Below are 24,297 nucleotides of genomic sequence, written 5' to 3' on the forward strand. Positions count from 1 at the left end.
GCCAGTTCCTTTAATATTCTCGGATGAAGATCATCCGGTCCGCCCGATTTAGTCCCGTTAAGCTGTTCGAGTTTGGCTTCTACCTCGGATACGGTAATGTCAACCCCCCCTCCTTTATTCCCCTCTGTCATGCTGCCACTATTCCTAAGCCTTTCATTAGCCTCATTAAAGACCGATGCAAAATATTCGTTTAGATATTGTGCCATGCCTAGATTATCCTTAATCTCCACTCCATCTACAGTCTTCAGCGGTCCCACTTCACTATCTGAAGCCCCAGTAACCCTCCCCACCAGCACAGGGGGCTGATTGCAGGACCGGAGCCCTAGTGGGGTACATTTTTCATGAAAGCCTCCAGGACAGTAATGTTGGAAGTTGGCTCTTTCCAATTCAGCAAACAGAGTGAGTCAGTTCCAGGAAGGGAAACACCCCCTTGCTGCTGCAGGCGGGGCATAGTGTGAACTCAGAAAATTGAAATTTACCCTGTTACTCTGCCCAGAGGGAGCCATGGCTGCAGTGAACCCTGTGGAAAGTCTCCAGGACGAAGCTACATGTCCCATCTGTCTGGAGTATTTCACAGAACCTGTCACTCTGGAGTGTGGGCACAATTTCTGCAGAGCCTGCATCAGCCAGTGCTGGGAAGGATCTGATACAGCCATCTCCTGCCCTCAGTGCAGAGAAACTGTGCAACAGAGAAACCTCAGGCCGAACAGGCAGCTGGCAAATGTCCTAGAAATAGCCAAACGGCTGAGTTTACAGGCAGCAAAAGGAGCAGGAGGGGACGGGGCGTGTGAGAGACACCAGGAGACTCTGAAACTGTTCTGTGAAGAGGATCAAACTCCCATCTGTGTGATCTGCAGAGAGTCCCAGGCTCACAGAGCTCACACGGTGGTTCCCATAGAGGAGGCTGCCCAGGAGTACAAGGTAGGGAATTGCTGTCAAGTTTAATGGGTAATAACTGGATTTTAATTACAGGCTGATTTCACTGAAAGTTGCCTGTCACAGGTGTAATGCATCATTCAGCTCTGTAAAGCCTTCATTGTATGGGTGATGTTATAAGAAGTAAATGATCAGCTAGCGTGGCAAGAAAGGCAAACAATGAAGTCTTTAAAATATCTGATGTGGGAAGCTTTTCTCTTATCCTTTTCAAAACTACTTTCCCCTGTTAATTGAAGCTGTTAATTGATCAATAAGGTTTAAATCTTAAGAACTGCAGGCCAGTCTATGTGGGTGTGTTATCTTCAGCCTGGAAAAGGGAAGGTACAAGCTGCTGTTACAGATTTGTTTAATACAATTTATTATTATCTTTATTTGCATCCCAGTAGCCTTAATAGACCACAAATGAGATCTGGGCCCTGCACAAAACACAGTGAGGGACAATCCCTGCCCTGAGCACTTTACAGTCTAAATAAGCAAGACAAACAAAGGGTGGTGAGGAAAACTGAGGCACGAGGAGGGGCAGGGAGTTGCCCAGGGTCACCCAGCATGTCAGTGACTGAGCTTGACATAGAACCCAGCTCTCTCCTGTCCCAGTCCAGGGCCCAAACCACTAGGCCATGCTGCCACCTTAGTATCAGCCCCTGTGAAGAAGTTTGTCCATTAGGAAGGAAAGACGCCTCGATAAAGGTCCCAGGCCCAGCAGGGAGATGAGGTTTCTCACTGGGATGCTGAACTCCTGTGTTGCTCCATCAGGGGTTAAAATCCGATGCCAGCCTGCACTAGAGGAGATCACTGGGCTGAACACTGGGTGGACCCCAAACACCTTGAGTCCACCCACAAAAGGGCTCCAGACAGTGCAGGGCTGGGCCAAATACCAGGGGGATTAGCCTGGATTGTAGCAAATAACTTCTGGGCAGTGCTGACCTGTGTCAATCTGAACTGCACTAGTGTGTACGTGGGCAAGGACCAGCCAAAGTGGTTCCATTAGGCCCACCTGCAGCCTTTGGAAATCTCCCAGAATCCACTGCTTCTGGGATCTTTACCAGGGAATGGGACAGGGAGGTACCTACCCAGAGGGCATTGCCACTGAAAAGCTTTAGGACAGCACTAGGGCAATCCCCAAATGTTCTTTATACAAATCTGCATTTCTAATACGGTGGCCATAGATACATCCCCAGAATATGGGACATCCCCACACCTGCCTGCATGGGCCCACCCCACCTTTGTCATTCTGCATGGAGGTGTCCCCCCCCCACCCCCTGCTGGGACCTGGGGAGTCTGTGTGGGGCACTGGGAAGTTGTTGGGGGGGCTGTATAGGGGGCACTGGGGTGCCTAAATGTTAAAAGTGGTGGTACCCCTACTTCCCACAGGGGTTAGGAGCTCCGAGCCACTGCAGGCAGTGGGGGTTGTGACGGGTTGGATCACAGAAACCCCCTTGGGAGCTGCCACCCAATGTGCAAAGACTACCCCTGCTTCTGTTTTCCCTGCCAGCTCAGGATTCCAGCACCCTGTCTTGCTGAGCCAGACACTCCAGTCTGCTCTAACAAAGACTCAGGGTCTGAATTACTAGTCCCAAAGCTGCAAGTTTACCCGAAACCAACTCACAGGAGTGTGCTTGTGTATAGCACTCAGATGCCCAACTCCCAATGGGGTCTAAACCCAGATAAATCCGTTTTACCCTGCATAAAGTTTATGCAGGGCAAACTCATAAATTGTTCGCCCTCTATAACACTGATAGAGAGATATGCACAGTTGTTTGCTCCCCCAGGTATTAATACATACTCTGAGTAAATTACTAAATAAAAAGTGATTGTATTAAATACAGACAGTAGGATTTAAGTGGTTCAAAGTAGTAACAGACAGAACAAAGTAAGTCACAAGCAAAATAAAATAAAAAGCGCAAATCTATGCCTAATCAAACTAAATACAGATAATCTCACCCTCAGAGATGCTTCAGAAAGTTTTTCTCAGACTGGACACCTTCCAGGCCTGGGCACAATTCTTTCCCCTGGTACAGCTTTTGTTCCAGCTTAGGTGTTATCTAGGGGATTCTCCATGATGGCTCCTCTCTCCTCTCAGTTCTCTTCCACCCCTTTATATATCTTTTGCATAAGGCGGGAACCCTTTGTCCCTCTGGGTTTCCACCCCCTCCCCTCACTGGAAAAGCACCAGGTTAAAGATGGATTCCAGTTCAGGTGACATGATCACATGTCACTGCAAGACTTCATTACTCACTTGCCAGCACACACATACAGGGAGACTCACAGGTAAACAGCCATCTGCAGACAATGGGAGTCATCAAGATTCCAAACCATCATTAATGGCCCACACTTTACATAATTACAATAGGCCCTCAGAGTTACATTTTATATTTCTAGTTTTAGATACAAGAGTGGTACATTTCTACAAATAGGATGATCACACTCAGTAGCTTATGAGCTTTGTAATGATACCTTACAAGAGACCTTTTGCACAAAGCATATCCCATTTGCATTATAGTCACTTATTATCAAATTTTTTATAAAACTATCCCAGTTACATTATATTCACTTATTATCATGTTTTTATAAAACCATGTAGACTGCACAACGTCACAGGGGTACTCTGCAGCTTCCAGACACCACAGACAGCAGGGGACCCTGGAGCTCCGAGTCCCTGCAGGCAGGGGAAGGGAGCTCGGACCCGAGACCCCTGCAACTGCTCAGCCACTGGGGGCAGTGTGGGGACCACGCCGGGGGCACGCACATGTAAATCCAGCGCTCTCTCATTTTCACCGGACAAAGCCATGTCCAGTGCTCAGTCCCTACCGGACAGGGATAGTGCTCCACAAAACTGGGACTGCGCAGCTTCAAACCAGACAAATGGCCTCCTGACGTCTCATGGGGTTTGACCTGGTGCTTGGATCAGCTCTGTCCAACCAGTGCAGTCCCCAGGGCTTCAGGGCTGAACTCCCAGCCAATATTTAAACCCTGGTGGCTTCTGGGATTTGTATCACTTTGTTCATTAAGCCTTCTCGATCACAGGTTTATTGATTCACCCCCATGTGACTCCAGAGTCCTGTTATGCGCTGTACCACTAATCAATTCACAAATACCAAAAAAGCTTGGTTACAAATGAGATCTCCCTAATTACCAAAAAAAAAAAAAAAAAAGTTGAACCTGAATTGCTAACAAGTCTGAATATGACACACTCCCAGTCTCCATTAATAAGGTTTCATCTCCTTGGTGGTCCTGATGTCACAAAGTGATTAGAACCAATCAATCTGGGGGTTTGGATGGAAAAAACACCCAGCTCCACACCCTTCTCAACCCTCCAAATAAAACCTCCCAAATCATTTCTGTTTCTTCAGGAAAAAATCCAGGCCCATTTGAAGACTCTGAGGGGAAAGAGAGAAAAGCTGCTGGGATTTAAAGTGACTGGAGAGGGGAAAAGCCAGGAGTATCTGGTAGGTGTTGTAGGAGCAACAGTGATCTGTATGCTCTGTATAACCTGTATGCTCAAAAGGTCTGTTACACTTCCCCTCTCCCCCCCCCCTCCTCTCCCTCTTTGAATACCTGTGAAGTGGCTTTCCCCCTCCCCCACCCTCCTGAAATGCTTGTGGGATGAATGGGCTACTTAAACAGCTGGAAGATCAGAAGAGCTCCCAAGTAGACAAGGTGTCTGGCACTCTGATTAGGCAGAGCTCACACACCCAATGCATGGACACTGCATGGACACCTCCCGAGGTGGAGTGTGTTGAGAGTAACAGAGTTCACTCTTTTGTTTGGGTACAGCAAATCAGATTCTTTATTCTCTTTAACAGCTGTGTAAAGGAAGAGAGTGCACTCTAGGACACAGGGTCTCCCCCTCCTAGGCAGGTCTCTCAACAGGTAAACAATTACAGCAAGCATTTATACCTTTTGATACAGACAATGAAAAGCAACCACAGCATTTTGTTTATACATAGGTCATTCTGATATCTTGTTTTTCTCACTAATGTAGACTCTCAGTCTGCATTCCATATTGTTTACACATTATATCTACACAAGGTCGAAACAACTTCTCACACAGTTCTTTCCCACTCGCCTCACACATCCTTGCTTCTACAAATCTCGCGTTATTAGGGTTACAGTTAGCCTGACTCTTGTTAACAAACTGTTATGCATTGCAATCCCCTTCCTGTCAGTTCTTTCTCTGCTTCCACAACCCCCCCCCCCCTTTTGTACTACTAGTACAACAAACATTCTCAAATCTCTATTTGCATTAAGTCTTGGAATTCAGATTCTACTTCAGATGCTTCAACCTTAGGGGTTTTGATTGGATGTAATGACAATGCATGATGAGCATGGACATGAAAGGTATTACTATTATTACATCCTTTACAATAACATAATCCTAAGCTAACTAATAACAATACAAGCAATAACATTCCCATAGCAATAATATGATGGGGTTGTTGTACTGTTTTAGTCATAATACATCATACTTAGTACATAAGGTAGACACTCTATAAGCTGTATGAAAGGCATACTTTTCAACTTGATATATATTTTGAAGCATGTGAATTTGCCCTTGTATTTCAGAGATTCTTTGAACCTCTGGTAACACTGAAAGCAAATTTTGAAATCAATCAGGTCCTAAGCTGGTCCAGTTAAAGGGTATCTGGAACCTAAGGACTACTTGCAAAATTCTGTCTGCAGGCCAGTAAACAATATGATTGCCTGCAGTGATAATAAGATTAAAATGTATGTCTTGCAATGTGGTGGCATTAACATAGTGTGGCAGAGCTCTGACCTTGTCCCCGTGGGTTCTGCGCTTCTAGGCGGCATATGCTAGCCTCAGTGGCTCTCTGTGACCCTCCATGTAGCCCTTCTCTCTCTAGGGCTAGGGTTACAGTCTACTGAGCCCTTTTCATCATAAGCCAGCAAGGAAGTTGGTGAGAGAATTCCCAGTCTCTGTTGTCCCTAGGGCTTGTTTTAGAACAGTTTAGCCTCCTGTCCTGACAGGGGCCTGACTTCCCCTTCCAGGAGGTATTCCTGTAGTGGTGGGTTGGGGGAAACCCAGGCCCGCCCTCTACTCCGGGTTCTGGCCCAGGGACCCTAATGGTAGCAGCTGTTGTCAGCCAACCTTTCAGTGCCAGAGTTGCTACATTTCCCTGGGCCACTTCCCCACAGCTCTCCTGCTACTCTCTTATCAATAACTTGAGGGTGTCTTCATTAACCAGTCCTTCAGCCACACTTCCTCTCCTCTGCCTGACTGGAGTGAGCCCTTTTTATAGTATCAGCGGGGCCTTAATTAGAGTCAGGTGGTCACATTAGCTTAATCGCCTCACCTGACTCTTTGCAGGTTAATTGGAGTCAGGTGTTCTCATTAGCCTGGAGTAGCCCCTGCTCTGGTCAGTCAGGGAACAGAAAACTGTTAATCTAGTGGCCAGTATATCTGCCTTCTGCTATTCTGCTGTACCCAACTGGCCTGGGTCTATCACAATACACACGGCTATCATTAGCTTGAAAAAGTAAGTGTCCTGTCAGGGTAGTTCCTTGTCCCCTACCCTCCCAGCAAATGCAGTCATGAACAGTGACAACTTCTCCTGGCTTCAGTTTACATGTACACTGAAGCTGTGGGGTTCTAATGGCCAAAATGTCCATTGACTCACTAACCCCATTCAAATGTCAGGTGTAATCCCAGGAGCACTGACTAAAAATCGATTGGGCATACCAGGTAGTCTAATTTCCCAGATGTCTCGGTGAATAATCCAATCCCACATGCATCCTCCCCATGGACCCGGCAGGATTCGGTATGTGGGAGCCCCCCCCTCCCCCCAACCGGTCCATATGCTTGGAAGGAGCACTGTGAATGTCCGCAATTCCACCCAAAAAGTCTCCAAGTATGTCTCCATGGCCACAGATCAGATGGTACTCCTGATGGGTCTGTAAGGGCAGTGGGCCAAGCCTGATGCTCTAGATCATTCCGAATGGCCATTAGCTGGTCATTCAGGAAATCCTGAATTTCTGAACATGCTAGATTCCACTGCAATGCCTTTCCAGCCTCAGTGATATTCAATACCATCTCTGTCAGCAACTTCTGGGTCATAGAACTAAGGGCGGAGATAACATGTAACTCACCAACTCCAGCCTGTACCTGGGTTAGCTTTGCCCCAGAAATAAGGCCAATGGCCTTCTCTAGTTGTCCCAATTTCTCAGCATGTTCTTGGCTCTTAAAAATATTCCAAACTGCTGCTGCACTATTGGCCCCATCCCAAAGGGATCCAGTCAAGTCTCTTCTTTCTAGAGGAAATAACCCAAGCCCTCTGTTGTGCTAATCTAATGGCAGCCCCCTTTGAGCAGTTTGGATATGTAGAGGTGATCTGGAAACTGGATAAGGGCAATGAAAATTTAACAGTCCCTAGTGTAGTGTTAATCATAGTCCATTGATATCCTAATACATTTCTCTTTGGTGTAGTACTATACCACATCTGTTGGTTGAACACCTTTATATATTTCCGGGAGTCATTGATACTAATGGCATAAGGAGGGGTGTATTGTAATAAAGTACAGGTAACATTATTAGTCACTGGAATAATTTCTATGCAGGTAAAATTTCCAGTGGCAAAACAAACTCTTTGGGTATTTGTTTAATTGTTCACTAATTGGGTGACCAAATAACAATAAGGGCCTCTCTCATTTAACACAGTGCAAATTCCGGAACAGCCATCATATCTACTTCACTATAGAACCCATTAATTGCAATTACAAATTCTTGGGGTTCACTTGTAGTGATATCATATACTTTTATCTCCACTGATCCATTCTTTTCCATTCAATTGTTCGCTTATATGGGATATCCTGAACCTTAAAAATAATTTTTTTCAAACAATATTTAAATAAATCACTAAAGTGTGAAGGCCTTGGCCATTAGTTTTATCAAATATATGGCATTGACTGTATTTGGATGTGTGACAGGGGTAATAGTGTAATGGAGGAGATGGCAGGGGCACTGGCAACAAGGTGCCTTTGTTACTTATCATTTAAAATCCAATTAGGGAGGGCAATACATGCTGAAGGACTTATCCAAAACACAGGGTGCAGCCTGTAGAATAAACCCCCAAATCCAATCAATACCACATTCCCAAGCATGGGTCCCACAAGTTTCTTCCTGCCAGTGTATAATTCTTTGTTTCTTCACCAGGGTCAGTTCTTAATGTCTTTTGTAGGCAGGAATCCCTGGACTTTGTGGTTTCAATGAGGCAAGTGTTCCTTCTTCTCTTTTCCTGAAACAGTTGTGGTTCAGCATCATACAGGGGAGAGGTTACTAGCACTTCACCCTGTACTGGTTTGATTCCTTTAGAAAAATTCAAAGGCACAGTAGGTCTGTCAGTGGACAAGGGAGAGGTTACTAGCACTTCACCTTGTCTTTTTTCCCCTGCTGTCCAGAAGGCACAGCAGAGCTAGAAGGAGAAATAGGCTTATCAGGCGGAGAGTCCTCCCGAGGTGGAGGGGTTTTTTTACAGTGAGAAGCATGGGTCCAGGTAGGCAGTCCTTGGCACTTCACAGCGGTGTTGGTGGTTAACAGGACTTGGAAAGGGCCTTTCCAGCATGGAGCCAAAGCAGTCTTTTGTAGACTCAGTCTCCTGGTTTCAATGAATGGCAGGGCTGCTAGGATCTTTGGGTAGCACTTCTTTTATCTGTGAGAAAAGAAACCTAACACATTTCATTAATGCCTGGCAGTGTTTTGCAGATCTCATAGTTGCTTGGGCACATTCAGGCCCCCCTTTTCTTGGCTGTCAGCCAAGTCTTAGCTGTGGGCAGTGTCCTTGGATGGGGCCAGCATCTTATCTTTGGACTGAGCTTGCTAGCTATTTTTTCTTCCAGTTAACTCATTCTGTTCTTTTTCCTTTTTCCCTTCTTGGCTTCTTTTCCTGAAAGGAAACTTCCACTCTTCACTCATACACCTTTTCCCAACAATGAACACATACACATTGCCATTATACAGTACATTAGTCTTATTATTCAATGTATGCCATATACACCATTCCAGTAAAATAACTTTATTACAGAGCTTTGGAGCAACAAACCAGGACAAGCACACCCACTTTTGAGGAGTCCACTCGGTACAACCTCTGGTGTCCAATAGCTTTCCTCCCTCCCCAGCCCTCTGGCTAGAAATCTGAGGTAGCCAGAAGGATCCCATGTGCAATATGGGGAGTGGGTTAAGCCTTCCATGTCCTTGCTTCCAAAGACTGTTGGTATGCAAATTTCAACAACAATTTTTCAATTAAAAGATCTGGCCAATGAAATTTCTTTTTCTTACTTAAGCAAATGTATTAGACTTTAGTATATCACATTTTCCTGATTTATCCAAACACTTTGTATTCCAAGTTGAATAAAACAAGTATCTGCTTTTTTTTGATTTAACCCTTCTATTTAATTTTGAACTAGACTGTCTTATGAAAATATTAAACACAACAATTCTGGCCACAAGACAAACACCACAAGACAGGACATAGAACACAAAAAGAATTCCTATTGTACCAGTAAATGCATGGTACGTTGAATGCTGGTCAGCTGGCATCCATTTTCTCTGATGATCTGAAAGACAAAAGAACAGAGGTCTACCCCTTCTGGGTAGTCAGTCATTGCTTAAAATATTTCCTTTATATACAAATACTCTTGTTGATTTCAGGCAAAACAGAGGAATTACCCCATATTTCCTTGTATTTGTTTCATAGGCAGCCCAGGTTTTAGTGGCTTCTACCTTATCAGTTAGATAATTGCATTAATACAGATGCTTTCTGGCTTGCTTCTGGATCCAAAGCTATCCACAGCTTAAAGATTCTTACTTAAAAAGGGACACAATTAACTTTCCCAGACTCTTGATTGCCTTTTACTTCTAACTCCTGCTTTCAAACACCCAGTGATCTGAAAAAGACAACATAACCTATATTGGTAGGTTTGCATTTCTTTTACCTCTGCTACAATATACACTGCACATGTTCTGGGGAAAATGCACATCCTCTCCACAATTCAATTTCTACACAAGGTGTAACTGTTTCTTTTGTGCTTACAAAATCTCCATGCACCCCTAGTAAAGTGACAGCTCGACCACACAGAGCCAGGGGCACTGTCCTTCTCTCTCTTTACCAGATCTTTTATCTGCTATTTTGTTACCCCAAAACAAATTCAAATCTTTTATTCTCCTGGCTTTGACTACCCTGCTGCAGCCACAACCTTTGGTCTTTAGTTAAACATTTTAAATTTTGTAAAGCATTAAGTCACCTTAAGGATTACATGCTAAATACCATATTAAACAACACTAGTTTCCTGTGTCTGGCAAAAGTATTCTCGGTTTTGCAACTTTAAAACAATACCAATTAATCTCAAACTTATAAAACACAGATTGTACACAGCAGGAGTGTTCTTCAGCAAATTCGACTAACTTATTCATAGTCAAATAATTCCACTTAAATAACCTCTTGCCTGGATTACTTACAGACATTCCTACCAAGTTTCACTGCTTGATTCCCTCTAGCAACTACAGAGTTAACTTCTCATTCTATTTTCTTAAATCACTTGCTTGTCTCCCAAAATGACACCCAATCAACTCAGATTTTACCATTCCAATTATTGTCCTGGGGACTTGAAATCCCCATGCTTATAATTACTTACTCCTTTCCTTCCACTATGCCCTCAAAGTTTCCAACCTGTTTTCCAATCTCTCTATCTGTTGCCTGCCTGCTTGGGCCCGATCCTGCTTTTCTCGCTGAACCATCCCTTCCATGGGCACCGGCTTTTTTCACTACCAATTTAGCTAGGAGGGTGGGCTTCTCAACTAGCCCCCACTCTTCCTGGTCTCTTCCCTTAAACATTCTTACTCCCAAGGCTACCCGAGTCCTCCCTCGTGAGGCTTGCCACCTGGGCAAAACGCATGGCCCATTGGCGTTTAACTATTCAATTTTCTCTTGTGGCAAACACACTGCTGTTACGGCATATACTGAGCACAAATGATTAAATTTTGACAAGTCCCTGAAGGACCGGTACTTGCTTAGCCAGTGCTTCCTTTTCTGCCTGGAAGTCCTGTCTCAAGGCTTGCCACTTGCCCTGGGCGTAGGTTTGAGTTGCTGCCTGGTTCATGATCTATGCTCTTAATTGCTCAATTCTAGTTATCAAGTACACAACTTTTCCCTTTTTCCCAACTTGTCTATTGCCCAGTCTTGCTACGACTGGGGTAGATCCACCTGACACCCTTCCCAGTCAACCGGGGTGGACAGAGGAATGCTAAACCCCTCTCCGGTTCTCAGACTTACTGCAGCTGAGAGTAGGCACACTTTCATACTCACATATGTACGTCCAGACTGGCCACGTCTGTATATAACGTCCAGAGAAGGGGAAGAGGTGGACGGGAGATTATCCTGTATACAGCTTGTCCAGAATCTCCAACTTGCTTCCACTCTTGGGAGGGCTGTTCTTTTACACCCTGGGGTCTCCTGCGGCATCTCTTTCAGAGATTCCAGTCCAGGCCGGCTGCCTGTGGCTTCTTCACAGCATCCCCAAACCACGCCAGCTCCAGGGTCTCAAAGGCAGACTGTTGGATCTCACTGGACAGTTAAGCTTTGCAAATGTAATCTCAGCACTGTAACTTGTATTGCCTTTGGTTTGCCTCTGTCTATATATTTTTTTCACAGCCAGCTGGGGCCAAAAGCAGTTTTTCTTTGTACTTAGCCTGGTCTGCGTTGATTCTTTTCCTCAATAGACACATTGCTCCCACTGTGTGTCAGAGGTTTTTGGTGATGTAAGGGTTTCTCTGAGATATGTAAGTTTATCTAAATCGAAGGTACCTTCCAGTGGGCATTGTTTAAATGGATTTGCACGTGTGTAATTATTCCAATTCTCTAAATACCTGCAGGTTTTAGGACCATAATGTACGTACATGAAATAAGCTGGGGTACCCTTAGGGGGTGAGAGGGAATACTTAGACTGTCCCCCACCCATTTTCCAATCACACACACAGGGGGGATGCCCTGTCCGTGCTAGCAGCACATAAACTAAGGATCTCTCCCTACAGGGTACTCACACAGGAGAGACTAGCGAGGATGGCCATGACCCTCCAACACCTCCCTTCAGCAAAGAGCGCCGGCTAGTCTCAGAGAGATGGCACCGCTCACTCTCTTTGCATCCAACGAGATGATCAGACTGTCAGTGGCTCACACAGAGAGGAAAGGGGAGGGAAGATGGGTTCACACACTCCTAGACCCAGGTAGCTTCCTCGCTGGACGATGCCAGGCTGAGTCAGCCTACCATGGGTCAGATCTTCTAAAGATCCTCTAGTTACCGGGCTTGCGTTAGAGTAGTTCTGGTCACAAGCCAAACAACTTCGCAGAATACTCTGGGCGTCTTCCAGTAACTCTCAATTCACACTGGTGTACACACACACTCCAAGGCCTCTATTTCTAAATACCATGATGCATCTATACCTTATGTCCAGACTCAATACACTATGAGGCGGTAACAACCCCTCTTGAGGCGGTAACAACCCCTCAGCACCGGTCTTTATTAAATCCTACTGTCTGTATTTAATAAAATCACTTTTTATTTAGTAATTTACTCAGAGTATGTATTATTACCTGGGGGAGCAAACAACTGTGCATATCTCTCTATCAGTGTTATAGAGGGCGAACAATTTATGAGTTTGCCCTGCATAAGCTTTATGCAGGGTAAACGGATTTATCTGGGTTTAGACCCCATGGGGAGATGGGCATCTGAGTGCTAAAGACGAGCACACTCCTGTGAGCTGGTTTCAGGTAAACTTAATGCATTTCCCTTATGCATATGGGGGCGGCCAAACTAACAGTTCCCCAGTACCGCATACAACTACCTTATTGAAGGTGGCAAACTAAGTCCTCAGTACCACTTTAACTAACCTTGTTGGGGGCGGCAAAACAGTTCCCCAGTACCGCTCTGCATCTGATCTTGCTGCACAGTCAATAAGTTCAGATGGCGTAAGCCCAACAGGGACAGACGATCTCCACGGGCAGTCCTCCTCCGATACCCCAATAGAGATTTCAAAAGGTCTCCTACCTCTATTGTGGCACCATGGGGTTCGAAGGGGAACGATCCGTAGCAGCTGCCGCTGTCTCAGCGGGCATTGCCATCCCGGACGAGCCCCCAAATTGTCAGAGAATAACAGAGTTCTCACTCTTTGTTTGGGTACAGCAAATCAGGAGGGGGCAGGCAGCCCCAAGTACCGGACACACTGTGGCAGAGACCGAGTTGACTCCCACACAAGCAATAAAGTTAGCAAAAACCCTGGGTAGCATAGATAAAACCCTGGAGGGAAAATGGGTACACCACAGACAACTCAAACAAGCAGGGTCTCGCCATGGTGGAAGCACTGCACTAATTTGTTTCTAAGCCTCTATCTTTCAGCCTCCAAACCGAAACATCAGAAGAGCTGGTACCAACTAAAAAGTTATAGAAATACCATGGTTATAGTGTCGTGACAAAGTCTGTGTTCCATGTTCTGTGTCTGTCTCTGGTGGGTGTCCTGTGCTAGCATTGGGGATATTACACTAGACAGGGTAAATGCCTTTTCCTTTCTCTACTTCTCCCATCTCCAACTAAATTATCAATCACATCCACCTCTGTCCAAAAGACTTTGGTCCCCGATGCATCAGGTTTATTTTTTGTTAGGTTCTCTAATAATCATTTTGTTGTTGATTTTTGTATTTAATACATTTGTATTGTTAGTTACATTTTCTTGTATTGTTAATTTCACACTTTCCTCTATGCACCCTGGTTCTACTTCCCCAAGTAGAATTGCTAACATAGTTCCTGTTTTTAAGAAAGGGAAAAAAAGTGATCCGAGTAACTACAGGCCTGTTAGTTTGACATCTGTAGTATGCAAGGTCTTGGAAAAATTTTTGAAGGAGAAAGTAGTTAAGGACAATGAGGTCAATGGTAATTGGGACAAAATACAACATGGTTTTACAAAAGGTAGATCGTGCCAAACCAACCTGATCTCCTTCTTTGAGAAGGTAACAGATTTTTTTAGACAAAGGAAACGCAGTGGATCTAATTTACCTTGATTTCAGTAAGGCATTTGATACGGTTCCACATGGGGAATTATTAGCTAAATTGGAAAAGATGGGGATCAATATGAAAATTGAAAGGTGGATAAGGAACTGGTTAAAGGGGAGACTACAATGGGTCATACTGAAAAGTGAACTGTCAGGCTGGAAGGAGGTTACTAGTGAAGTTCCTCAGGGATTGGTTTTGGGACCAATCTTATTTAATCTTTTTATTACTGACCTTGGCACAAAAAGTGGGAATGTGCTAATAAAGTTTGCAGATGACACAAAGCTGGGAGGTATTGCTAATACAGAGAAGGACGGGGATATCATACAGGAAGATCTGGATGACCTTGTAAACTGGAGTAATAGTAATAGGATGAAATGTAATAGTGAAAAGTGGAAGGTCATGCATTTAGGGATTAATAACAAGAATTTTGGTTATAAATTGGGGACACATCAGTTGGAAGTAACAGAGGAGGAGAAGGACCTCGGAGTATTGGTTGATCACAGGATGACTATGAGCCGCCAATGTGATATGGCCGTTAAAAAAGCTAATGTGGTCTTGGGATACATCAGGCGAGGTATTTCCAGTAAAGATAAGGAGGTGTTAGTACCATTATACAAGGCACTGGTGAGACCTCATCTGGAATATTGTGTGCAGTTCTGGTCTCCCATGTTTAAGAAGGATGAATTCAAACTGGAACAGGTACAGAGAAGGGCTACTAGGATGATCTGAGGAATCATTATGAAAGGAGACTCAAAGAGCTTGGCTTGTTTAGCCTAACCAAAAGAAGGCTGAGGGGAGATATGATTGCTCTTTATAAATATATCCGAGGGATAAATATCAGGGAGGGAGAGGAATTATTTAAGCTTAGTACCAATGTGGACACAAGAACAATGGATATAAACTGGACATTAGGAAGTTTAGACTTGAAATTAGACAAAGGTTTCTAACCATCAGAGGAGTGAAGTTCTGGAACAGCCTTCCAAGGGGAGTAGTGGGGGCAAAAGACTAAGCTTGATAAGTTTATGGAGGGGATGGTATGATGGGATAGCCTAATTTTGGCAATTAATTGATCTTTGATTATTAGCAGGTAAATATGCCCAATGGTCTGTGATGGGATGTTAGATGGGGTGGGATCTGAGTTACTACAGAGAATTCTTTCCTGGGTGCTGGAGGTGAGTCTTGCCCACATGCTCAGGGTTTAACTGATCGCAATATTTGGAGTCGGGAAGGAATTTTCCTCCAGGGCAGATTGGCAGAGGCCCTGGAGGTTTTTTGCCTTCTTCTGCAGCCTGGGGCACGGGTCACTTGCTGGAGGATTCTCTGCACCTTGAGGTCTTTAAACCACGATTTGAAAACTTCAGTAACTCAGGCATAGTTTAGGGGTTTGTTACAGGAGTGGGTGGGTGAGCTTCTGTGGCCTGCGTTGTGCAGGAGGTCAGACTAGATGATCATAATGGTCCCTTCTGACCTTTAAAATCTATGAGTCTATGAGTCTATAAGCCCCAAAGGGTATTTCATGGGCCCCCATAACCTGTAAAATGGGCCCGTAATTGTAGGGCCCCGTCTTTCAGCTCCTGGATTTGTTGTCCCCCCCACCCCCCAGACCTCTTAAAAACAACTGTTAGTAATAGGTGATTCTGCAACATTTTAGCAACTAAATGTTAGTTTAAGTCCAAATCAGTTTAACCTTGCATAACAACTGTGGTACTCCTACAAATCTTGTTTGTTGTGTGTACTTAAGGAGGTCCTGACCTCAGTAACTTTAATTGTTTGATGGCTATTGCAGCATCAAACTTGGACCTCATTTTGTTTGTCAATGTACCTAATTATTGTAATGGTGATGGTTTTATTGTATTCCTAATTATTATAATTGTTTGCATTTGTGTTTGTTATATCTCATGTTTACTCAATTGTAATGTTTTTAGTTATATTCACCTGGTTATAATTGTTTGGTTTGTTTGCAACAAATCACCTGTGCTCTACAATTACAACAACTACTGTAATAATCATAGATCAAGGGGCAGAGTGCTGTAGGAGCAGCAGTGATGTGTATAACCTGTATGCTCAAAAGGTCTGTTACACTTCCCCCCCCTTTTGTCTCCTCTCCCTCTTTGGGTATGTCTACACTACGAAATTAGGTCGAATTTATAGAAGCCGGTTTTTTACAAATCATTTTTATACAGTCGATTGTGTGTGTCCCCACATAAAATGCTCTAGGTGCATTAAGTCGGTGGACCGCGTCCACAGTACCGAGGCTAGCGTCGACTTCCGGAGCATTGCACTGTGGGTAGCTATCCCACAGTTCCCGCAGTCTCCACTGCCCATTGGAATTCTGGGTTGAGATCCCAATGCCTGATGAGGCTAAAACAGTGTCGCGGGGGATTCTGGGTACATGTCGTCAGCCCCCCCCCCCTTTTTCACCGTCACCATATGTCATCTGGGTGCCGGCAGACGTGGTACTGTATTGCTACACAGCAGCAGCTAATTGCCTTTTGGCAGTAGACGGTGCAGTATGGCTGGTAGCCTTCATCGGCTATCTGGGTGCTGGCAGACGTGGGGCTGCATTGCTACACAGCAGCAGCTCCTTGCCTTTTGGCAGTGGATGGTGTATTACAGTTGGTATCCGTCATCGTCGTACTCCTCAGTGAGTTCGGTCAGAGGCGCCTGGGCAGACATGTTTTGTCTCCTGGAGACTCAGTCCTGCCGGCAGTCCTATTGCACCGTCTTGACGATGATGGCTAGCAATCGTAATGCAGCATCTTCTGCCAAGCACCCAGAAGATGCTGATGGCTATCAGTCATGCTGCATCATCTGCTGCCAGCCTAAGATGTAAAAGATAGATGGACCAGATTTGTTCTGTATTCATTTGCTTCCCCCTCCCTCCGTGAAATCAACGGCCTGCTAAACCCAGGGTTTTGAGTTCAATCTTTGGGGGGGGGGGCATTCTGTGTGACAGTTGTTTGTGTTTCTCCCTGATGCGCAGCCACCTTTGTTGATTTTAATTCCCTGTAAGCCATGTCGTCACTTGCTCCTCCCTCCCTCCGTCAGACAATAGTCTCGCGCCTTTTTTCAGCCCAGACGCCATAGCTCTGGGATCATGGAGCCCGCTCAGATCACCGTGGCAATTATGAGCACTATGAACACCACGCGCATTGTCCTGGAGTATATGCAGAGCCAGAACATGCCAAAGCAAAACCAGGCGAGGAGGCGATTGCAGCGCGATGACGAGAGTGATGAAGAAATTGACATGGACATAGACCTCTCACAAAGTACGGGCCCCAGCAATGTGCAAATCATGGTGTTAATGGGGCAGCTTCATGCCATGGAACGCCGATTCTGGGCCCGGGAAACAAGCACAGACTGGTGGGACCACATCGTGTTGCAGGTGTGGGACGATTCCCAGTGGCTGCGAAACTTTCGCATGCATAAGGGCACTTTCATGGAACTTTGTGACTTGCTTTCCCCTCCCCTGAAGCGCCAGAGTACCAGGATGAGAGCAGCCCTCACAGTTGAGAAGCGAGTGGTGATAGCCCTGTGGAAGCTTGCAACGCCAGACAGTTACCGGTCAGTCGGGAATCAATTTGGAGTGGGCAAATCTACTGTGGGGGCTGCTGTGATCCAAGTAGCCAACGCAATCAAAGACCTACTGGTATCAAGGGTAGTGACTCTGGGAAACATGCAGGTCATAGTGGATGGCTTTGCTGCAATGGGATTCCCTAACTGTGGTGGGGTGATAGAAGGAACCCATATCCCTATTTTGTCACTGGAGCACCAAGCCAGCCAGTACATAAACCGAAAAGGGTACTTTTCAATGCTGCTGCAAGCCCTGGTGGATCACAAGGAACATTTCACTAACATCAACGTGGGATGGCCGGGAAAGGTACATGATGCTCGCGTCTTCAGGAACTCTGGTCTGTTTCAAAAGCTGGAGGAAGGGACTTTTTTGAGCTTAGCTATCAGTATAATAAACGTGCTGCTTTCTGCCAAAGTCTGGTGAGTCATTAGTCCTCCCTAAGCTTACTAACTGGCCCAATTTCGGGTAACAGTAGGTGCCTGTTGTTATTAACCAGCAGGGATTCGCAGCGAGAGGTCTGTTAGGAGGCAGATTCCTCTGTGGCCTTGGTGAACATGGGCTTGTGTGTGTTTCTTCATCATCATGGATTTCTGGGTTAGATTCATGCGTAGACAAGCCCTAAGCTTCCATTGCAGCTGATTAGTTAATGTCTAGCCCTTGTGTCTTTCACAGAAATCCCCCCCAAGTGAACTGAATGTCACCCTTGAAGTGCTGTCCACTGAGTCTGGTCATTTCTTGCATTGCTAAAATGTTTGTTTCTTTTAACTCCCCTGGTGTCTCTGTCGGTGTAGTGCTGAGTCCTGCCTCCTGCTGCTCTGGATCTGAGTTCCCAGAGATGATGAATAACAGAATATGCTAACATGACAGACATGGAAACATCCCTTTCAGAGACACAGGTGCCAAAGGGGAAGGTGTGAGAGAATCCTCTCCCTAGTACCCATAGGGTAGAGTCAAATGTCAGAAATCAGGATTTTCAACAAAGTTCTCCCTCCTGCACACTCAGCTCTCCATGAAAGGGCCCTGGGCTCCATCCATGTCCCTGACCAGCCCTTTCCCTATTTTTGTACAGAAACAAACACAAACCAAGAGGCAGAAGATTGTGTCTGAATTTCAGCAACTGCGGCGGTTCCTGGAGGAACAAGAACGACTCCTGCTGGCCCAGCTGGAAAAGCTGGACGAGGAGATTGTGAGGATCCAGAATGAAAATGTCAGTAAACTCTCAGAGGAGATTTCCTGTCTCAGTGAGCTGATCAGTGAGATGGAGGGGAAGTGTCAGAAGCCAGCGAGTGAATTCCTGCAGGTGAGACTGAGTGAGAAACAGAGACACCGACTCCGTGGGTACCCCAGGGCTGGAGCACCCATGTAAAAAAATTAGCAGGTGCTTAGCACCCACTGGCAGCCAGCTCCCCCCCTCTCCCCATAGTGCCTCCTGCATGCCGGCAGCCTCACCGATCAAGTCCTCCGCCTCTCCCCGCAGAGCCTCCTGTCTGCCACAGTCAGCTGTTCCACAGTGTGTAGGAGGTGCTTGGAGGGAGAGGGAGGATCAGGAATGGGGTGTGCTCAGGGGAGGGGGCAGAAAGAGGTGGGGGCAGGAAGATGAGGGGCAGGGGTGTGGCATTGGGGGAAGGGGTGGGGTGGGGGCGGGAGCTGGGGTTGAGCACCCCCAGGGACAACTGGAAGCCAGCGCCTGTGGTTAGAAACATCCCAGGTCCCCACACAGGGAAGGGAGGGCTCCTGAATCATAAGCACTGGGACCAGCAGTCGGAGATCTCAGTGTAATTCGGCGTGTGCGTTCCTGTTCTTTGGAGCGTTACAGACACATTGATATTACAGATGGAAAAGCCCAATTAGCTCACGGAATCCATGGTCTGGGGTCAGGGCAGGGCCTCTCTTCCCCATATTTGCAGAATCCCTTCCCTGGGATCCCCTGTGTGTGCATGTCAGATGGGACTGAAATTCCCTCTCTCTCTCTCTCTAGGATGTCAGAAGCACCTTGAGCAGGTACGTGGCTCTCTCTGACTCCTCTTCACATTTCACAACACTGGGAAAGAGCGTGGTGGTGATGTTAGTGTGACTTTCTATACCTTTGTGGAGCACTCTGTAACCTCCAGAGTCCTCATTTACATATAATTGTGATATTGCGTATAAAGCATGCCATGTGAGGTATCACGGGAACAGTTATGATCTGCTGAAACCCATTGTTCCATCTAAATGTGTATATCATCAATACATATGAAGTTATGAGAATGTATTGTATGCTTGTCACTAAAATATGCTGTGGGTTTGGGAGGCGCCTAGATACTAGCTCTCCAGAGAGAATGACAAGGGAGGTATCCAACTCCCAGGTGTGTACTGAACAAACAACACCAGCCATTGTCCAGCAAGGGAGCTACAATGCGATGACTCACTTGCATAAGGCCACACCAGGGCAATTGCTCAATCTTGCCTGGGGACTCAGCAATGCCCACCAGAGACATGCCTGGACTTGTGTTCTCCAAGCACATGGGCTACGGGTATAAAACAGAACACAGGGGGGGCATGCTTGGCCTTTCTCCTTCCCCCCACCTATGCTGCAAGCAACCAAGACATAGAGAAGACTTAAGACTCCAACAGAGGAGACTGGCCCAGATTTTAATGGTGAAATCTGTGTACTATGAACTCCAATATCCAGTGGGGTGAGAAAACCTGCTTAATCTAGATGTTGCCCAGTCTAATAGTGTTGAGAGATTAGACTGCGTGCTTATATTTTATTTTATTTTGGTAAATAACTCTGACTTTTTGTCTATCACTTATAGTCATTTAAAATTTATCTTTTGGAGTCCAGAAATTTTTTTTACTGGTTGTCTTTACCAGTGAGTTTGTATGAAGTGTGTGGTAAATCTGCTCAGGTTTTGCAAAGGCTAGTGTATATCCACTTTCCCTTGATGAAGTGGTGAACCAATTAATAACCAATTAATAAATTAGATGATACATTCCTGAGGTAAAGTGCTGGGTGCTGGAAGCTGGAAGCTGGGATGTGGGGTGGGGGAATTTGGATGGTGCTTTTCTCTGTGTGATTTGTGAGTGGCTCTGGGAGCATTCAGGCAATCTAGCTGGGTGTGGACGGGCTTGCTGCTTGTCACTAGCAAGGCATTGTGAGAGACAGCCCAGGCTGGAGAGAGTTAAGGGGGTGCAGTGGTCCCACAGTCCCAGGCTGCACTCCGGAGAGCCCATCACAGTTAGCACCACATCTCCCCAGGGCTCTACAACAAAATGTCTGGTGAAGGTCACAGGTTGGATACAAATCTCTCTGGCCAACTTCATCCTGAGGTTCTCACCCTTGCAGAGAAGACTCTGGAATTATCCATTCAGTGGGAAGGACTGACCTAAAGTATTTCGTAGAGGTGTTACATCCCTGGGGGACTGGCTGCCTCAGGATTGTGGGGATGGATTATGGGCCTGTCACTGCTGGGGCACTGGTTACCATTCAGCCCAGGGCAGCAGTGGTCAAGAGTCTTTCCCACCTGAGGACTGTTTGGAGCCCTGTGTGGAATGAGCTGGGGAGGGGGCAGTTGGTGTCTCAGTCTAGTTCCTAGTGGGCATATTTCTACAGCACTTCACCTGGGAACCTGCTGTCCCCCAGAGCATGGAGGCCATGGAGTGAATTGGCCACAGAGACTCAATTCCCCTTTTATCCTCAGAGCAGGTCTCTTCAGGCCAGAGATGGAGGGGAGGGATAGCTCAGTGGTTTGATCATTGGCCTGCTAAACCCAGGGTTGTGAGTTCAATCCTTGAGGGGGGCCATTTAGGAATCTGGGGCAAAAATCTGTCTGGGGATTGGTCCTGCTTTGAGCAGGGGGTTGGACTAGATGATCTCCTGAGGTCTCTTCCAACCCTGATATTCTATGATTAATGGGTCCTTGGAGGGGAAGGTTGCATGGACATGGCCTGTGTTGCACCTGTTCTGAGGCTGGGAGAAGTAGAGAAATTCTAACTCCAGGCCCATTAGAGCAACGACTTCCTAGCAACAACTTATAATAAGTCACTAAATGAAATATAATCACGTGAAATTGTTTCTCTCCAGGTGGGAGAAGGGGAAGTTCCAGCAGCCAGAGGAGATTTCTCCTGAACTGGAAGAGCAAGTCAGTGGTTTCTCCCAGAAAACTATTGCGCTATCGGAGGCTCTGAGGAAGTTCAAAGGTATCTAGGAGGGGAAATTGGGATACATGTCTGAGACTGTGGGAAGAGAATGGCGCTGGTCAATTGGTTCATAATTAGATTATGCTTCTATTTAATTGTTGGATGAGAATGCCATACACTTAGAATCCAAGACACACAGACTGATTAATTCAACCCCTTATTTGTTCCAAAAGCATGTCTTGCCATTACAATTACTATTCAAGTAAGACATGACAGACATACCGAAAGAAATACTGCCCAGCTACCTTCTTCGGGGGCATAGGCAGGTCATGATACATTTCTCCTATGATGCTCCATCTACCCTTTACAATGTCTTACATATTACACACATCCAAATTATATATTTATTAGTTCTTTCCCAATCACCTTTGTGTGTTATTAATAGTATCTTGTATAACTCATACACTACACATGCATGAACTTTCTAATTGGCAGGGCTTTTGCTGTCCAAGCTATTTTCAAGTTATTCTCTTTTCTGATTCGTTCATTACCAGTCATTACACACTGATGTGCACAGGTCACTTTGATCCTTTTCTCCACATGGGGTTTTTTGGACTTTGCTAACTGCTCCTTGGCAGTACGTTTTGGGTGCCTGTTGTCTTTAAGCACATTGTGTGTGTGACATTGCACTCTATATGATTTTATGAAAATATGCTAATGTAACTGGAATATGCTTCATGCATAAGGTCTCTTGTAAGGTATCATTACAAAACTTATAATCTACTGAGTGTGGTCATCCTATTTGTATGTATGTATCACTCTTGTATCTGAAACTAGAAATATGAAATATAACTCTGAGGGCCTATTGTAATTATGCAAAGTGTGGGCCATTAATGGTGATTTGGAATCTTGATGACTCCCATTAACCAGGACCATTGACTGCAGATGGCTGTGTTTTACCTGTAAGTCTTCCTGTATACTTGTGTGCTGGCAAGTGGGTAATGAAGTCTTACAGTGACATGTGATCATGCCACCTGAACTGGAATCCATCTTTAACCTGGAGCTTTTCCATTGAGAAGTGGGGGGTGGGAACCCAGAGGGGCAAAGGATTCCCGCCTCATGCAAAAGATATATAAGTGGGTGGAACAGAGAAAAGAGAGGAGCCATCATGAGGAATCCCCTAGCTACCACCTGAGCTGGAACAAGGGCTGTACCAGGGGAAAGGATTGTGCCCAGACTGGGAAGGCATCCAGTCTGCGAAAGAGATTTATTGAAACATCTTTCAGGGTGAGATTTTACCTGTATTCAGTTTCTTAGACATAGACTTGTGTGTTCTATGTCATTTTACTTGGTAATTCACTTTGTCCTGTCTGTTACTACTTGGAACCACTTAAATCCTACTTTCTGTATTTAATAAAATCACTTTTTACTTATTAATTAACTCAGAGTATATATTAGTACTTGGGGGGGCAAACAGCTGTGCATATCTCTCTATCAGTGTTATAGAGGGCAAACAATTTATGAGTTTACCCTGTATAAGCTTTATACAGAATAAAATGGATTTATTTGGGTTTAGACCCCATTGGGAGTTGGGCATCTGAGTGTTAAAGACAAGAACACTTCTGTAAGCTGCTTTCAGTTAAGTCTGCAGCTTTGGGGCAAGTAATTCAGACCCTGGGTCTGTGTTGGAGCAGACGGGCGTGTCTGGCTCAGCAAGACAGGGTGCTGGGGTCCCAGGCTGGCAGGGAAAGCAGGGGCAGAAGTAGTCTTGGCACATCAGTTGGCAGTTCCCAAGGGGGTTTCTGTGATCCAACCCGTCACGGTGTGGTCAAAACATCTCTTTGTCCCACATAACAACTTATGAATACATCACTTAATAACAAGGTGACTTAAGGAAACATTTCCCTTATGTTAAGCAAACTGCTCACCAGGCCAAAGCCAAGTCAGTCAGTATAAACGCACAATCTCGGTTTGTCCAAACTTCTGCATAAGAAATGACCCTTGCACCGATTCTCAAAACTTAACCTAATAACTAGTGGAAAGCAGACACTTTGAGCAGATGTAGTAGAGGCCCAGGCCTCAGGATGTCTCCCATTAATTCATGACTTAGCAAAGGTCACAACATTAAGGCCCATATTTACGAAAAATGACCTAATTTGGGACACCTGAGTGTCTCTCTCCCAACTCGAGAGCTGCAGGGCAGGTGCTCCAGAGCTGTGTAGCCTCCCCAGCTGCAGGTGGAGTCAGTGGGAGCTGCAGGTGCCCAAACCCTCTGAGAACCAGGCCCCAGGTACCTAAAGGTCGGCACCCAAAATCTAGTCCCTAAATGAAAGGCCACTTGTTAGAGCTGGACCCAGCCCATCACTGGGCTCTGGTCCCGTACGGCAGCTAGTCTGGGCACATGGGCTGCGGGGAAGGAGAAAGCCCCTCCCCCACGATGAGGGATCCCTCCAGCACAGGAGCCTCTTGTGCCTCCTCCCCAGCAGCTGCAGGCACAAGGCGTGTTCCTGAGAGGGCTGGGAATGGGGTGGGGGTGAGGGCGGTTGGAAGAGGGAGGGGGGTAGACGAGGGACAGAGGGACGTGGGCAGTGTAAAACTGGGCCTCTGACACTCTG

At 45.8% G+C, this 24,297-nt stretch overlaps 1 protein-coding gene across 1 annotated transcript in view; it reads left to right on the forward strand.

Moving 5' to 3' along the window:
* Nucleotides 1-433: 433 nt before the first annotated feature.
* Nucleotides 434-24,297, forward strand: part of LOC135887984 (zinc finger protein RFP-like) — a 28,075-nt gene continuing 4,211 nt past the window's right edge. The window contains exons 1-5 of the mRNA XM_065415792.1: nt 434-921; nt 4,287-4,382; nt 18,633-18,863; nt 19,542-19,564; nt 21,627-21,742. Coding sequence (XP_065271864.1) covers nt 505-921; nt 4,287-4,382; nt 18,633-18,863; nt 19,542-19,564; nt 21,627-21,742 — 883 coding nt within the window. The 5' untranslated portion in view covers nt 434-504. The remainder of the gene's footprint in view (nt 922-4,286; nt 4,383-18,632; nt 18,864-19,541; nt 19,565-21,626; nt 21,743-24,297) is intronic.

This window comes from Emys orbicularis, chromosome 13, assembly GCF_028017835.1.
Source record: "Emys orbicularis isolate rEmyOrb1 chromosome 13, rEmyOrb1.hap1, whole genome shotgun sequence".
In the NCBI taxonomy this organism is placed as follows: domain Eukaryota; kingdom Metazoa; phylum Chordata; order Testudines; family Emydidae; genus Emys; species Emys orbicularis.